Source organism: Solanum dulcamara, chromosome 7 (genome assembly GCF_947179165.1).
Source record: "Solanum dulcamara chromosome 7, daSolDulc1.2, whole genome shotgun sequence".
NCBI classification, from domain to species: domain Eukaryota; kingdom Viridiplantae; phylum Streptophyta; class Magnoliopsida; order Solanales; family Solanaceae; genus Solanum; species Solanum dulcamara.
Window position 1 is genome coordinate 71,694,335 of NC_077243.1, and position 18,900 is coordinate 71,713,234.

General features: G+C 36.5%; 1 protein-coding gene across 1 annotated transcript; it reads right to left on the reverse strand.

Moving 5' to 3' along the window:
* Positions 1-16,333: 16,333 nt before the first annotated feature.
* Positions 16,334-18,438, reverse strand: LOC129896729 (glucan endo-1,3-beta-glucosidase 12). The gene is made up of 3 exons (XM_055972689.1): positions 18,194-18,438; positions 16,994-18,100; positions 16,334-16,594 (listed from the first exon to the last, which is right to left on the reverse strand). The coding sequence occupies exons 1-3, from the start codon at positions 18,246-18,248 to the stop codon at positions 16,563-16,565; spliced, it is 1,194 nt and encodes a 397-aa protein (XP_055828664.1). The 5' UTR covers positions 18,249-18,438; the 3' UTR covers positions 16,334-16,562.
* Positions 18,439-18,900: the final 462 nt, after the last annotated feature.

Here is an 18,900-nt window from a genome sequence, read left to right on the forward strand (position 1 = left end):
AATAAACTCGGAAAGGGAAAGCTTTTGCACTTTAGAATTGTTGAAGCTCGAATGCGAGGTAAGTGATGATTTTGTTTCCCGTATGTATTTTCTATACTTTTTAAATTGCTGTGACACCCCGGAAATTTTTTCTCTAAGATTCGAACATTTCTTCACGTGAGTGTATACTCAAACCGGAGGACTTGAAATTTTTCACATGAGTTGGGATGAGTTTCTAAGTAATTAAAGAGCGTTAGAGGTGATGTGGGGTCATGAAGGACCCCTAGGACCAAATCAAGCCAAAAGGTTCGTCGTGGCTAAGTTTGAGGAGGAGTTTGCATGAGGGGTTGACTTCTAACGACCCTATCATTTGATATATGACGATCTGGGTAGCCCACGACCTATTAAATTAAAGGTCGTCGAGTCTTCTTTCCAACGCCACCAAGAATGTGAATTTTGGAGTTCGGGGTTGAGAGATATGACGATCCTAAGACGAGCTAGCACGGCAGGAATTTTATTTTTGGCCTGGGTTGCAATTGCTGGAAAACTGGGCTTGGCGCCGCAGTGGCGCGACGCGCCACTATCGCGCCAGGAACATGCCTCAGTAGTTTGGCCCCTGGCGCGACGCGCCGCTAAAAGTTGTGCAGGGTTTTCAGGCCAAATTTCCAGAACCCAGAAAATATGGCATTGGCGCTATAAGGGCGCGACGCTCCACTATCGCTCCAGAAACATGCCTCAGTAGTTTGGTCTCTGGCACGGCGCGCCACTGCGAGGTGTGCAGGTTTTAGGCGTAATTGGCTTGGCGCTGCAATGGCGCGACGCGCCACTATCGCGCCAGGTACATTTTTAGCCTATTTTCAGAACTTTTGAAGAGGGGCAATTTGGGAACTTACCCAAATTATATATGTATTGCCTTTGGTCTTTTGGGAACACATTTCTCAGCCTCACTTTCTCTCTATAAAATCCCTTGGAGTTCCTCTCTCTTCTTCTTCTTCTTCTTCCCCAAATCCATCTCCAACAAAGGGTGCCTACAAGATTTGAGTCCTCCATTAAAGATCCAACATCAAGGTTTCTTCAAAGTCTTCAAACAAGGTATGTAAGGCTAACCTAAAATATGGATTTATTTCTTCCATATGCCCATAGATGTGTTGGATAGGAGTTGTAAAAGAGTTGAACCTCCTAAGAAGGTTTTCTTGAAAGTTTTCCCTAAACTATGGAATGTTTTTTTGATATAAAGGGTTGATTGATGATTTTAATAACTTGAGTTACTAAATAGTTATTTTTCATATTATTAACTACAAATGTATCTTTGTATATAGATTTATAGGTATTGACGATATTTTTGGAGTTGAGTTTTGTTGAGAGTATGAGTTCATGTTTCATTCACATGAACCCAAGATGAGATTTCTTGTCATAAATGTCTTGAGGTTGAGATGGATAGTTGTGTGTATATATGTATTGATTGGAATGAATAGAACGAATTGGTTAGTTAAGAATGTCCATTTGCTTCTATAAAATGAACATAGGACAAAAATAAGGACTTTGGAGTAGATGTTAGATGATTGATGTGATGATGATACTTGACAATGAGGTGATGATAATATTTGATGATGATGTAAATGATAATATATGATGATGATGTGATGATGATGTTTTGATGACGATGTGAGTGATGACGTGAATGGTGCTTATTTAATATGTATAGAATGATTGATGTAGAGGTATGTTGATGAGGATGTTATGTGATGAAGTGGATTGGAGTCTAATGTGATTATGTGATATGTGATTTACCTAATTTGATGTGGTTGGAGTCTTATGAGCATTTTGAAAATAAATGATTTTGAAACCATTTTTGCATAAACTATTTATACACTATTTTGAGTTTAAAGAGTAATTATTTTCATCTATGATTTGAAAAGAGTTTAAGCATGAGTTGAGTTTGAGAAGTCTTTTAATTATTTTTGAACACGAGTATTTTGAGTATAAGTGAGTTGAGTATTTTTACTTTAAAATGTCGATTTTTGAGATTGTATAGATTTTAAAGAGAAGAGTTTGATGATTTGAGATGAGTCGATTTGAAAAAAGGTCCAATGAGGCCAGATTTGATTGAGTTTTGGAAAAGAGTCCAATGAGACTAAATGAGTTGATTTGAAAGAGTCCGATGAGACTGAATGAGCATTTTGAGTATTTTACTCATTTGATAGATATGAGCATATTGAGTCTTGGGAGGAGTATCGAGCACCGAATTGGGTAAGAGTATAGTCCATACTCGAACCAATAAACTACGTCGCCAAACGTAGGAGGGGATTGAACCGTTAAAGTCGGATGCTTCCCCAAAATGTTTTTCCTGACATTATAGGACTCGATTGGATTGGATCCATGATTGGTTGATGCGTTCATACCCTGGCAAGGTATGAACAGACGCGGCAACAACGTCAACTTGTTGTACTATCACTCGCTCATATGGTGATGGTTGTCGGTTAGATAAACTCCCAATTGAATGGATTGTGCTTGATCTAATTGGTTTGATTGTGATTGTAGATGATTGAGTTGAATTGTAAGACATTGCATAACTTAATTTGCATATTTATTGAGTTGAGCCCTTTGAGTTGATTGTGAGTTGATTGCATTGATCGGATTTGATTAGATGAATTATGATTTGATAGTGTACGATTGGACTGGATTGGATTAGATGATAGGTTGATTGGGTTGAATGAAAGGATATATGATTGGATTGGATCGGATCGTATATGACCGGGTTGAACCGATTGTATACGATTGGATTGAATCGGATAATATATGATTTGATTGAACTGTATCATGTATGATTGGATTGGATTGTATGATGTGTGATTGGTCTTTGTCTAGAAATGTATTCTTACTTTAGATTTATGACGTCTTATGTGAGTCTCTCCTACCTTTCTGATTCGAGATGGTTGATCCGATGTTATTCTTCCTTGAGGTATATTTCATTCTGTCATATTACATACTCGTACATTCTACGTACTGACGTCCATTTGGACCTGCATCGTTTCATGATGCAGAGACAGGTTTAAGAGATCGTCAATAGGAGCACCATTGAGGATCTATACACACTCAGCGTATTGGTGAGTCCTCCCCTACACTCGGAGGACACCGCTTATGTAATCTTACATCGAGTTAGCCCTTTCTATTTTTATTTGAGGTAGCCATGAACTTGTCATCGGCACCAATTAGATAGTAGTAATAGAGGCTTCATAAACTAGATAGTGATGAGTCAATTGAGTATTTTTATCCTTGAGTTATTCTTGTCAAACTACTTTTAAATGACAAATATTTTAGTTGATCTGTCGGCCCATGGCCTTTATAATTTGAGTTGGATGGGTGATTTGAGTTGCCCGCTAATTTATTCTTTATTTTTAAACTTTCCGCTGAATGAATGAATGAACGGATGTGTGATCAGGCTATGTGGTTTGCTTGGGAGCCAGAAATGGTTTCTGAGTGCCAGTTACGTCTAGGGTACCCTCCCGGGGCATGACAATTGCTTCATGATATACATGTGTGTATATGAATAGGGAAGTATATCACTGAATATGTGAAATGATTAATTATTGACCTATTTTTTGATGAACATGTTCTTGATGATATAATGTTTAATATTGAATGTATCTGAGGCTGCTTTGTATGTTGGAATCGGGTGTCACGTTCTGACACATAAATTGGATAGGGTGTCACATTCCAATACATAATTGGATCGGGTGTAACATTCTGACATAAACCTTGGATCGGGTGTCATGTTGTGACATGAGTTAAGTGTTTGCAGGTCCCATGAGAGGACCGTTATGTGAAAGTGTGTGATATTGAGGTTATTGAACTGTGATTTTGTTGCGTACTGTTTGAGATGAAAATGGTTAAGTTATTCTATATATATGTTCTTATTATGTTGAGTTTACTTGTCCATGATCCACTTATTGGCTAGCCGCGTGATCCTACTAGTACACTGTTGATTTTGTATACTGATAATACACTTGCTCTATCTTTTGTTGAGTATAGGGCATATTCAGCCGGCTGCGGAGACACCTTGCCTAGAGGAGTGATTTGGTTCAAGTTCAAGGGTAAGCTATTCTTTTAGGCTGCTAGGAACTCTCTCCCTCTGTTTTATTCTAGTCCATTTTCTAGGAGTTAGACGTTCAGACAATGGTCTAATTGTTAATGATTTTCTATTGGAAGTTGTACTCTCTTCCTAGACTTGTTAGTTGTAGAGTTTTTGGTATGATAACTTTCAATTCCTAGGATATTTTTCGCATGTTAAGTTTGTTGATTAGATTATTTTCTGAGTTTATGGGAACTCGGCATTTCTTACTGATTAAACCTGCTTCCGCAATCTTTAAATTATGTATATCTAACAAGTGTTGTTAGCTTGGGCTATAGAAATGGTTTTCCCACTGGAGGGTTAGTGTGGGTGTCAGTCACGGCGAGTCGGGGTCTTGACACCTAATGTGAATAAATCCTCTTCTAGCTTTAATCATCATCAAGTTTGGTACTTTAGCTTTGCTACTTTACCGCTTCTTTGTGCATTATTTTTTTCTTGTTTTCTTTTCCTCATGAATGGTGGAAATCTTAATTTAAGCAAGAGATCGGTGGCTCAAGTGATTGATCTTGATTATGTTCATAGATAATATTAGGGTTTTCATGATAAGAGGGCGCATTATCCTTTGAACGTGAATGTGTGATGTGAAGCCTTTCTGCCTAATGTTTCGATTGATTTTTAGTAAGATATTTTACTCTACAAAAGCACTATTGCTAGAATTATTAAATTTATGATTTATAATACTTTTTAATTTACCTCCAATAAAATTTCCAAAAATTATAAATAAGTCATGATAATTTCAGTTCACAACTGAGCTGAATAGAATTGTTAAAGGGCTAAATTGAATACCCAAAGCCAGTGCAATTCACCCGACATTGCTTTATGGGCATTCGAGAGTAGTTCGGTTTCTTTCTTTAGATGCCTACACTACATACATAATAGTCAAAGAAAAATTAAAACCCACATACAAAACTAAGAAAATAAAACATCTTGCACACTAACGAGCAACATGAAAAAAAATAGAAATTACTTCAACGTTTCTCCTGCATATTTAGGATCTATGAAAAGAAAAATTGATCTTCTTCGATAAAATCTTAATGGATTTCAAACTAAGAACTCTTTTTTCGGGAGCAAGAAATTCAAAATAGATTAAGTAGTAACTTTCATTCATAAAGATAACTCAAACAACAAAAGGTAAGACACCCACTGTCTACGTGGTATCAAAAATTGAATTAATGATCTTGATCTTAGTTGCATATGTGGTCAGTATAGATACCAAGAAAAGTAAAAAAGGAAAAAAGACCAAATAAAGAAAAGGAAATTATGGGCATCAAACAAGTACTAGTAATAAAGAAAGAGAGAGGGAGATGAGATTAAAAGAAAGAAAATTATGAAGAACCCAAAAAATGAACGTACCAGTTGATGATTATGGAGAAACTGAGGAGAAAAATGAGGAGGTTTTAAGCGTTCTTGAAAATAATAATCAAAGAAAAATTAAAATCCACATACAAAACTAACAAAACAAAACATCTTGCACACTAGCGAGCAACATGGAAAAATAATTTTTTTTTAAAATTACTTCAAGGTTTCTCCTGCATATTTAGGATCCATGAAAAAAAAAGGAAAATTGATCTTCTTCGACAAAATCTTAGTGACAAAATTCTAACAAAGTAAAAGAATTATATTTTCTGAAGAAAGAAAAAGAGGAGGAGGATTCTTAGGATTTCACAGACGGAACCCTATTTTAGCATCATCTTTAATTTTTATCTTAAATACTTTAAGTAATAAAAATGCGGAATACATAAGAGGGCCATTTAAATTGCCTAATTATTCCTTACAGGCACCTCAACATAGCCTTGTTCCTATTGAACCCCTAAATTCATAAAAAAAAAAGTGTGTCAATTAAATACACCCGACTGACCTAGCACTCAACATGAGCTTGCATATGTATGCATGATAACACTCGCCTCCTACATGGAAATTAAACCAATTAAAATACAACACATGTTTTTGTCCTATTTTTAATTTACACATCATCTGAGTTAAAGAAACCCCATTTTTATTTTTATTTTCTCATCATAAAGCTCTTCGACTCCTCCTTATTTTCAAATTTATGAAGAAACCCTAGAGAAATAAGGTGAATTCGTTAGTTAAAGGCGAAATTGAGAAAGAAATTTCAATATCGTAGTGTCTTTGATTGATTTGAAGAAGAAATTTCAACAAGATCAGTCAAGAATCAGGATTTGTTGCTCAACCTTTTAAGTAAGTTCATCTAATGTTATTCCATCTTTTTTTAATGATGAGCTTTAATGGCAAAATATTGAAGAGGAATGAAAGAAAAGAAGAGAAGAGAAGTGCTATAATGACAGAAAATTGAAGAGAAACGAAAGAAGAGAAGATAATTTTCTTAGCTTCAATGCCAGAAAATTGAAGAAGAAAAAGAAATAACAAAAGGGGGTTAAAATTAAGGCTAAATATATAAGGGAGGAGGGAGGAGATATTACCGATACTTTTTCCACATCAACAAAAATTGAGTTTCAACATGCTATTTATACGTGAAGCTCACGTTGAGTGTCAGGTCAGCTGAGTTTGTTTAATTGGCACATTTTTTATGAATTCAGGGGTTCAATAGGAACAAGGCTATGTTGAGGTGCCTGTAGGGAATAATCGAGAAAATTAAAGGGGCTGCTTATGTATTCCGCCTAATAAAAAATAATAAAAAAGATTATCCTTGACGTAAGAAAAATAAAATTGCAAAGGTACAAGTTATGTTTTATGGGACAAAAGAAATTGATAAGGCAAAATTTGAAAAGATGCAAAATTATGTTTTGAAGACATAAGTTTAGTTTTAGAATACTATGCCTCAACAATTCATAAGCAACAAGTTGTGCTCTTTTTAGTTCCTATAAAATTTATGTTTTGTAAGGCATAAGTTCAATTTCAGAACGTTTGCTTTAAGATATATCTACAAGACATAATTTAGTTCATATATAAGTTATGTTTAATAAGGCATAAATTTAGTTACAAAATCCACAAAATTATGCCTTAAGGGGCCTAATATATGAAAAAATTGCTTGAAAAGACAATCCTTATGATTTAATTATATGAATGGTAATGTGTTTTAAATATTACAGATATGAAAGTCTTTACGTATATAGAAGTTTTAAAAAATTTAAGAAAGGTAATTATAATCCCTAAATTATTGTTATAACAAATTATCCATTTAGCTTAAATTAAGAGATTCTTTTCCATCTTTAAAATAAAATATCATTAAAAGAATACCAAATATTTCTCTCTCTATCTATATATGTATTCAAAATATTTTAAGCAAATATTTTATCTCTACCACAATCAATATTAATAGTATTATTTTAATATCACTTCTTATTTTCATGTAAAATTAGTATTAATAATAATATTACATATAAATTTTGATTTGTAGTATATTCATGGTATAAACTTCCTATATATAAAATATATCATGTACTTTTATTGTATAAACATAATTTATGGGAAAGTCAAATTATTGTTATATATTTGTATTGATTTATGAAACACATATTCATGGTATAACTTTATTATTTCAAAAGTATTATACATATTTTTTATGGTATAAGGTTTTTATATCTAAAATATGCCATGTATTTTTATAGTATAAATATAAATTATAGAAAATTAAATTATTATTATTATATTTTTGGTATAAATTTATGGGGAAAATATTCATGATATAAATTATTGCCCCGGAAGTTGGAAAGTCAGAAACGAAGGTTTCAAAGAAGTTTTTCCAGAAAACTCAGTTTTTTGGCATCCGTTAAGGACCACGAAGGTCAACACAGGTCGTACTCTTCACCACTGCCCGTGGTGAGCTGCCGTGATGGAGATCATGAAACTCAAACATTCAGGGGAGGAGTTCACAATAGGGATCCCTCTGTGGTGGACCTTCCTACGGACCTTGATGACTGCCTCACCACGTCCCCACCACCACGAGTCGTAGTGCTCTTCATGGACCGTGGTGGGTCTCGTGGAGGAGAACCCCTGCAACCCTTAGTTTTCAAAATTTAAGTCCATCACTACGATGGGAACCACGTCCCGTATTGGCCATCACAAGTCGTGGTGGAGTCCGTCAAGGTGCTCGAATCCAGTTTTAAGTTGGGGATAGTTTGGTCATTTCCTATGTTTTCATTAATGAATGTGGAGGGTTTTAGGGACTTATTCTAAACTATTAACTACCCTAAGCCTTCCTAACTCTATCATTCTCACCCAATTACTCAAAACACAAAATCTTCTCTCTAAAGTTTCCCCTCAAGAATCTCCTTCTTCCTCAAGTAAATTCTAAGGGTTTCTTCAAGATCAAGCTTCAATTTCTTCAATTTAGGGCTTCCAAAGGCTAAGGTATGTGTAACTTCATCCATGGGTACCTTCCACCCATGGAGTCCCAAGCTTTCCCCCAAATTTCTCTATGATTTCTATTCAAAAACCCCTAATTTTATGATGATTGCATTGGGTCTTCTCATTCATGATATATTCTATGACTATTGATTAAATTATGCATTCAATTAATATTATTTTCATGAATTAGGTATGGGTTAATATAAAGTATATGATCATGCATGTTTTCAATTAAATTTCATGATCTCTAAGTAAGTTGATCATGTATTCATGTTTCTACCCTAATTTCAACTATAAGCTATGATCATGAACTTCAAGTATCCAAGCAAATTTTATGTAAGAGGAAGACTTAAGACCCTAATGATGCTTTTATGGAAAGGATTTGTAATGATGGAATTCCTACACCCACATTACATAAATCACATGATAATGAGCTACTCTTATGAACGAGTTTATGAATGATCATCAAAGCCTATGGATGACTCATGAATAGTAATGAATGATGATGAATGAGCAACTCTTGTGATATATATGTTTATATTATGATATGATATGTATTCCGTGAGATATTTACGTAGCACCGAGATGACTTTGAGGTGGGGGATCAACCTAAGCCTTAGTAGCAACCTCTAGTTCCATAAACTACGTTGCCACCATAGGTTTGCCAATATGGCCTAGCTAGTGGATCCACATATAGAGCTTAATGATGATAATGTTGAACGAGTCTAACTTGACAAGTAGCCTCCCCCCTTCTCGATGTGGGGATCATTGGATTCCATGTATTAGGTCGCATGATCTTATATTTCAATTAAAAGTCCTATCTCTCACTAGTTAAAGTAAAGTTATAAAGTTCTCATGTGATAATATTTTGATACATTGACCAATGAGTTTAATGTTTTAATGTTTTCATGATTTTATTCATATTTTAAGATATTGGTCTTGCATCCCATGATTCATATTGATTATGTCCTAAGTTTATGTTCATGCATACTTCTCCCATGTAGGATCCGACGATCACGCCCATCTTCCCATTCGTGGCTAGAGCTTGTGATAGTTGTATTGGTGGTGAGTCCTCATGTTCCCAAGATATGACACTTTATTTTCATTACGTTATTGAACTATGTCATTTCACTCCCTTATGTTGTCTTGGGTGAGCTAGGAGCTTGTCTTATGCCCCCATCTAATTAGTAGAGGCATGTAAGATGTTGACAGTCTGTGTTGTCATTTTCTCATGCAGACTATGCTTTCGTGTCAATGATTTTGCTTTATTTACTTCATTTACCTTATGTATGATCATGAATGATATGCTAAGAGGCTTAGTTGGGGTCCCTCGAGATTCTAATCATCGTGTCGCACATAGAGTCTATCTTAGATCATGACAAACTTGGTCTGAGAGTATAAGGTTTAAAGTTTCCTAGGAAGTTTAACATACCGTGTCAAGTAGAGTCTTGTTTATTGGTGTGAAGAGTTGAAATCTAAGATTTCCTCCTCTAACGCTTTCTCTTTGCAATTACAGAATTATGCCTCCATGAAGATACCCCTTGTGAAGGAATGTTGAAGAGGAGCAACAAGCTCCCAATGACCATTTGAATGAACAAGTGTCTCATGCGGAGTTCTGAGCTATTTTCCTAGCTCTTGCTCAAGCCACGACTACTCAAGTGAACTAAGGAAGTTGTTCCCCCAAATGTGTCTATAACAGCTTCAAGGGTTAGAGACTTCACAAAGATGAACCCTCCCGAGTTTCATGGGTCCAAGGTTGATGAGGATCCCCAAGACAATGTTGAAGAATTGTATAAGATTGTTACTATTATGGGAGTGTCTTTAGAAGAGAAGGCAAAACTGATGGCCTACCAACTCTAAGGTGTTTCTCAAGTGTGGTACAATCAATGGAAGACCGAAAGGGTTGAAGAAGGTCCCATAGGTTAGAAAAATTTCAAGGTTGCATTTCTTGACCACTTTTTTCCACTTGAGTTAAGGGAGGCGAAAGTGTTGGAATTTATCAATCTCAAGAAAGAAAACATGAGTATGAGGGAATATGCCCTCAAGTTCACAAATTTCTCCAAGTATGCTCCTTCTATAGTAACCGACTCTCATTCCCGAATGAGTACATTTATTTTGGGTGTATCAGACTTGGTGGTGAAAGAGTGACGAACCGCTATGCTCATCAAGAAGATGGATATTTCTAATCTTATGATATATGCCGAACAAATTGAAGGGGAAAAGCTTAAGGAGAGGAAGGTGAGGGAGTCTAAAAGGGCTCGGTTTGAAGGAGGGTTCTCGTAATCCAAATCTGATGGTGGTAATGGTTATTTCCAACAAGGCCAAAGGTTTCAAGGCCAAAGTTCCTCACAAGCTCTGGGTCAAAGGTTTGATAAAGATAAGGCTTCCAACCTTAAGGCCCAAGGTGATAGTGTTAGTAGGTCTACTCCTCCTAAGTTTACCAAGTGTGGAGAAACCATAGAGGTAAATGTTTGCTTGGTACTGGTGAATGCTTCGGGTGCGGTAAAATAGGGCACAAGATCTTAGAATGCCCTAACAAGGGTGAGAGAATGGTGTCCTCAAAGTCAAAATACTCAAGGTGGACAAGCTCCACAAAGTGGTGGCCCACACCAAAATAGGTGCCCTCCAAGCTAGGCAAGGGGTGGAAGAGTCTCCCGATGTGGTCACAGGTATGTTGAAAGTCTTCGACTTTGATGTATATGCATTGTTAGATCCGGGTGCTACTCTATCATTTGTTACTTCTTATCTTGCTATGAGATTTATTTTTAGTCCCAAGATCTTGTTGGAGCCCTTTTCAGTCTATACCCCTGTCGGTGATTCAGTTGTGGCTAAAAGAGTCTATAGAAATTGTCCGGTTTCATTTTTTCAAAAAAATCACCTTCTATATGTTGTATGACCCGTGTGGTTAAATTTTTAGATTTGTTGAGTCTACTCAACTGTATGTAGCTTCATGGTGTAAATTTGGGATCCCAATCTTTAGTGCTGAATATTTATTTATAATCTTGTTACCTTTGTCAAAAAAAGTATCTTAGGTCCTTACTCCAAGGTAGTGGGGATATCGACAATGATTACATACATCGCATTGGGGCGACATGGATGAAATGGAGGCTTGCCTCTAGATTCGTATATGACAAGAAGGTATCACCCTAACTTAAAGGGAAGTTTTACAAAGTGGTAGTTAGATCGTCCTTGTTGTATGCGGCAGTATGCTGGCCAGTCAAGAACTCACATATTCAGAAGATGCATGTTGCAGAGATGGGGATGTTAATATGGATATGTGGGCATACTAGGAGCGACGAGATTAGGAATGAAGCTATTCGAGAGAAGATAGGAGTGGCCTCTATGGCGGACAAGATAAAGAAAGCGAGGCTGAGATAGTTTGGACATCTATAAAGGAGGTGCGTTGATGTCCTAGTGAGGAGGTGCGAGAGACTGGTTGTAGGGGGTACCCGGAGGGGTAAAGGTAGGCCGAAGAAATATTGGAGATTGGTGATTAGACAGAATTTTGCGTAGCTTTATATCATTGAGGACATGAGTTTAGATAGGAAGGAGTGGAGGACGTGTATTAGGCTAGAAGGTTAGTAGGGGTGAAGGTTAATGGAGGATTAGCATATTATGGTGTGTATCGTGTTTCGATTATCACTCTATTTTACTGTTGTTATTGTTTCTTTCTTGTAGACTTTACATTGCCTTTCTTATTAAAGACAATGCTTTCTTCATTGTCTCTTCTTCTTCTTTTACTTGGGTTTGAGGCACTTGAGCCGAGGGTCTTCTGCAAATAACCTCTCTATCTCCTCGAGGTAGTCGTAAGGTTTGCGTACACTCTATCCTCCTCAAGCCCCACTTAGTGCGATTTCACTGGGAATGTTGTTGTATTTTACTTAAAAGGAAATAGTACACTTATATTAAGTAATATCTGGTATTACATTTTCATTCATGCGAAACATGGATCTCTGAGTATGGCTAGCATCAGTGGAACCTGAGGTACATTGATTAGATGCATATGGATAATGTAGAATGCTACCCTCTCTATCCAACTATCCGAGCAAAAACTATTCCATCCTTTCTTTGCTAGTGCATCTGCAGTCTTGTTGTTGTTCCTACAGACATGTTGTATTCGAGGATCCCATGATCAGATGGCAACTATCTTCAATCGTCCAATATATGCAAGTATAATGGATTGTTTTCTTCCAGTAGGCTTATAACTACATGCGAGTCAATAAATATTTCATGCAACCTGAAAATATTTTCCGTGGCAATCTGCAAATAGACTGCAATCCATGAATAAGGGCAAGTAGCTCAGATTTTTCAGTTGTAGTGGTGTAGAACTTTTTTGCATAACCTAGGATCCAATTGCCAGAGTTGCCTCTGAAGACACCCCGAAGTCTTCCTACATTGTCCTCCTAGCAAACCCAGATAAAAGTGGTTTGTGTGATTCATGTAGTGCACCATGTTATTCGCTGTAGAATGGTTGTTACTAGAGTGGTATTTTTGGTGACACGGTGGGAGAATTCTACTGCCCTTATGAAGATGCTGTTAAGGACCATAGGGTTCTTTTTGCTATTGAAATGGCTATTGTTTCTGTTCAGTTAACACTATCCCTATAAGCTCTACAGTGGTAGAAAAATGTAGCCAGCAACTTCTGGATGGGAATTACAGCAGGAGCAAGTATTAGAGCTTCTTATGTTTTGGCTGAGGAAGTCCAAGGTATTTGATTCTGGCAAAGGTGCCATAGAAAGAATTTGCTTTTTCGAGGGGTTTTTAATTTCCATATCCAAGGATCACATGATTAATATGACAGGAGTCCTTTTGATCAAGTGAAAGGAAAAGCTGATTAGTCGAGGTTGTAGTAAAATAGCCATTGGCATTGAGGTGGGTGTTGTTTTATATATGTATTAAAAGCTATCCTTGTGAGGAGGTATTGCTTGTATAGGGATTCATAGAAGCTATCCTTCTGAGGCAGGTACTGCTTATATAGGAGTTCATGATCTCTATTTTTATATACCACATCAATATAATTATTACCTTTTTATCACCCAAGCGTGTGGCGTAGTGGTCAATGAAGTGGTTGAAAGCCATAAGGTCTCAAATTCGAATCCCAACGGAGGCAAAAACACTAGGTGATTCTTCCCATCTGTCCTAGCCTTAGTAGAGAGATTTACCGGATACTTGTTGCAGGGGAGGTGGCAGGTATCCCGTGGAATTAGTCGAGGTGCGCAAAAGCTAGCCCAGACACCGCGGTCATCCAAAAAAAAATTATTACTTTTTTAATAAGGTTGTATCTATATGAAAGATATTGAAAACAGTACATATATATAACAAATACATAACCTTCTAGTTCTAAATCATGGATCCACTCTATCCATGCTGTGAAGCCCATTTGATCTTTTTCTGTTTCTCTGCCCGCTCAAGAAGAGTGGAAGTAGGACATATAAAGGGTGGTTTATGTCTAACAAAATTGTGCTTTAGGCCCACGAACTTTAAGATATTATTGCATTTACATGAATGCATAGTTCGGAAAACCAGCTTGTGGAGATTAGGATAACAACATTTTGACTAGGCCATTGGGAGACCGATCTATTAGTCATCCAATAATTGTTTAACTTCCTCTTGAGATAGCATTTGTTTGATGAGATATTTCGATTTTCAAACAAAAAAACAAACAAATGATCGTTCGATTGAGGTGAATTTGGTTTCTATTTGGATGAAGTAAATTAAGTAGAGTGCCACTGATATTGGACGTCCTGCAAGATGACTATCGTGTATGTGGAAGAACATCAGGGTAAACCAATAGTACCATTTGGTAGTATTTCATTTAGAACCCAAAAGAAAGAGGCATGGTGGAAAATTGAGTTCAGTTGTTTTGGCCAGGATCAGGTAAATTGAAGATATCTTTAGTCCCTATGCAGTTAGTGTGCTGATTTCAAATCAAGCTGAAAATTCGAACCCAAAAAGTTCTTTGCAAGAATGCTCAACCGACAATTTGTGGTAAGAAGATCTCTAGCACAGTATGTCAAAACTTTAAAGAACTTCAAATTAAGACAATTTGTCGTAAGAAGATCATAGAATGTGATATCCTTGATAAAAGAATAAGCTGAAAAGAGAACTATGCATTTGAAACCTTGCAGCTGATGAATTTTGCGATTCACAGATTAGTTGCAGCTGATGAATTTTGGGATTCACAGACAATCCAGCAGCTCTTTTCTCTTCTCGCTTTAGTCTCAGGTTCTAACACCATCCAACCCTCATCTTTTGCAGAAAGGCATCAATGATAATGCTGAGGAAAGGCAGAATGACCAGGAAGGAGCACTGGTCGAGATGACTAATGGTGCTGATGAAAGGCAGATTGACCTGGAAGAAGCTGTCATTGACATGACGAAAGGTGATCACTAATGTATAAGAGATAGATATCGATTCCTAAGCTATCTGTACAGAAATCCATTATTAGCCTTTTACACTTGCAGTATGCTATTTTTGGTCTCACATTGCTGATGCTTTTAGATTGCTTCTCACATTGATCTCTCAGCTCTGTAGAAAGCAATATCTGATATATGTTTCTTAATAGCATAGATGATGCAAGCCGTTTCCGATGTCTCTGTCCAGATTTATACTTGCTTAGTAATTTAATCAATAGAGCTTTGTTGTGACATCGAGTCCTGCATCAGACACGAGATGTTTGGGCAGCTTATAGGCGGTCCACAACCCTTCATTCCACGAGCTAGTTTTTGTGGTTGAACTTTGGTGTGTCCATGACAGCTGGATTAGAGCTAGGCTCGCCTCGTTCCGAGCCAGTGTCAGTAGTTGAGTCAGGCGGTTGGACAATAGCATGGGCATTGCCAATTCCGTTAGAGGGTGTAAGTCCCAGTCCCATATTGAACAACAAAGGGAGGCCTGGGCAGCTTATTAGTGGTCTGCAACCTTTTCTATGTCATGAGCTAGCTTTTAAGTCGAGTTAAGCGGGTCGGTGACATTACGCTTAAATATTATGCACTACAGAGTTTGAACTGTTACGCTGAAGGATTTTCAGACCTCAAACCTCCGACCCTCCACGCAAACAAGTGAACACATCAGAACTTGCTTAAATTCTTTGGAAATTGGCTCCTCCTGTATTGCATTCCACCATTCTGATAGTCTTGCCAAATTAAAGAAATCTATCCATGCATCAAAAGTGTAGGTTGTGCAAGGCCTTTTTTTGAAACGACAATCCAAAAGATCCTTCGTAAAAATTAAAAAAATTACCAAGCTAATCGTGAAAAAAAGAAGAGAACCAAAGCCAATAAATTGTTGGTTCATCACGAGTTTTATGTGTCCTTTTCTTTAAAAGTAATATATTTCGTACATATTGGGGACCAAGAGAGGTAAACCGCACTAGGCCTGTTCCGTACAAGACTTCCATTCGCGAGATTCTCTCTCAACCAACTCGGCTAACACGAAAGTGGCATGAGATCGAGTATATTCAATTGAATGATATTGGAGGAACGAGAAAAAGGAAGTCAAACCCTTGTGTACTATATCAAAGAACTGTTATAGTTACCAGTAGGCTGCAAAAGTTCATCCTTGAATTGAATGTGGAGCACAAAGAAATGGGACAAACAAAATGATTATTAGCATACAAAGCATGGAATCAATAGATCAAAGCTAACTTGGGAGTCTTGGGACCATGATATTTTACCATGTTGCTTGCACTCTATTAGAAAGCTGAGACGTGTGTCAAGATCCTCCAAAAGTAGTGCATATTTTAAGAATTCAATATGAGTATGACATCATTTTATAAGAGACCAAGTAACATATTTATGTGGTATACCAATTTTTTCAGTTGTTAACTTTTTAGGTGTATTAGCACATGATGTTAAGCTACTAATCAAAGAGTCATGCAAGGGCAGAGTAGACAGGTTAACTACAAGTACAAAATATTGTGCAATATGAAAAATGGAAGTCACTAATCAAAGAGTTTCTAGTGCCCATTGGCTCATCTAAAATCCTAAAGCAAACTCCTAATTCCTACAAATCTATACTAGAGGTAACACCAAAAACAAATTTCAACCTTTTGATCCCAATTCTCTTCATGGAAGCACCTTCATTCCATTCATTTTGCATTCCAAAGTTCCATTCTCTACTTGTATCATTCAAGAATAAATCGACAGTGGAGATAGCCTGCAATAATATACCAAAATGTTACATTCATCTTCTAAATGACAGTGGCGATAGATATATATATAGAGAGAGAGAGAGATCACAAACTTGTATTCCCTCCATCCAAGCATAACCATTGCTTAACTCATTTCACGCTCATTAAGAAAAATAATAAATAGAAGGTATAATTTACTGAGTTACACTTATTTATTAGATGTTTCTTGAGAATTGAACGCCTTAAAAAATATTCGTTCTTTGGTACAAAGGTAGTGTTGAAAACAATGAGTACTACTATTTCTTGCCTTGAATTCCTAAAAAGAGAATTATTCACTTCATACACAACAATCTATACCTAGCAAGTGAACCCCAACAACTTCTAACTAATTTTCAAATTAGGGACAAATTAAAGAAAGTGCTTACTTGGATCAGAGTTGATTAGCATAGCTGTGCCTCCAAATCCACAAGTCCCACCATTGTTTTTTGTTTTCTGCCAGTAACTATTGAAAGCATAAGAAGCATGAGCCACAACAGTGTCAGGGTAATAGCAACTTCCACTAGAACTTATAGCTTCACAATCAGCATCTCCTTCACCACATGCATAATCTAATGCCTCTTGCAATGTCTCTGGTGGTACACTAGGCTTAGCTACACACCATAGCCCACTACTACTACCATGACCTCCTGTTGCTGGTGCACCTGCTGGAACCCCACCCCCACCCCAAACCCCACCATGAGATGGTATACAAGGTGGCAAATGAGGTCCATTATAAGAAGGACTAATAGGATTGAACAATGGAGGAGACATTTCAGGAGCAAAAGGGGGTGAAATGTTTCCAATTAATGGAGGAAGTGGACTGTTAGCAGCAAATGCAGGAGAAGGCAGATTTGGATTTGGGGCTAATGGAGTTGGCCTTGTAGGAAAATTAGTGTATTTTGAGTAAAAAGTTGAGAGCTTTCTGCTTAAGGGTCTTCCCTGTTTTGGGTTTTCACTAATCAAGAAAATCTTGTTTAGGCTAAAATTTCCCAACTTTTTCATAGACCCTATGTGACTATTCATCAAAGTTTCAATCTTTACATCCAAATATCCTAATTTCACTACATAGGGTGCATTAACATGTTGAAAGAAGTCAAGAAGAGGTTTAATATACTTTTCAGCAAAATCAAGATTGTACAAACCAGAATCTTGGTCCAAACAGCTGGAAGAAAAAGAAGTGGACACTTTGATTTCATTATGCAAACCCCACCTTGTAAGAGAGTAGTAAATGTTCTTAACTGATGGCAAGATTAAGCTCATTCTATTTTCTTGATTTTTTTTGCACAAAAGAGTGTGACCAACAAGAATAGTAGTGATGTTTGTAGCTGGATAGTGAGCTAAAACATTGCTTCTTAGCCAATTTTCAGCTTCAAGAACACTTGAGGACACTCCATAAAAGTCTTGAATAGGCAAAGAAACTGCACTAGTAGTAATGTCAGTTTTTGGAAAAGTCACAAGAGTTGAGAGCTCTACTGATTCATGACCAACTGCAGCTGCAAAATTAATTTTTTATCGAAACTTAAAACTCAGAAAAAATCTAGTAAGAATCAAACAAAATGGAAAATGTAACACCAAGATTAACTTACCATTTAGAGCAAAATAAAGAAAGAAGAGATGGAGAAAACACCAGTGCTTGAACATTTTGTTGTGGAGAGGGGGGTGGGGGGTGATGTGAGAATGAAGGAAATGGGGGGTAAAAAATTTAGAATTTAGATGATATTTTGAGAGTTAATTTACTTGATTTTTGTGTAAAAAAGCTGAAGAGGCACAAAAGATGTGAGGGGGTGTAAAGCAAGGTGTTACTTCATCGGTTCATTTTTATGTATTTATGTTTGACTCGAAATATCCTTTTAAAAGTAATAAATAAAATACTAATAATTTTATTATATTACTTTTATTAATTTTAAAATCATCTAATAAAAATAAAATAATAAATTATTTTTTTGTTTTTCAAATTATAAAAGCCAACAGACGAAGTATCTGCAGAGAGGTACAAGTCTCACAGTATGTTGGCCTTTGGCTAATTGTCTTTTAGCTCTCTTTGGAATCTGTGCTTGTAATGGTAGTACCAAAGTTCTTGGATAGTGAAAGGAAATACTCCCTCCTGTTAATATTATTTTTTTTGTATAGGCTAAAAATATAAGAAAAAAGCCAAAAACCAACCGTTGAGTGCCTTTAATTTATGAGTTTTAATTTTTAATTTTTAACTTATAAGTCAATTAAAAAGTAAATTCGAAACAACCTCACCCCCCAAACTCCATTTCATTTAAATGATTTTTAGGCGGTCATTTGA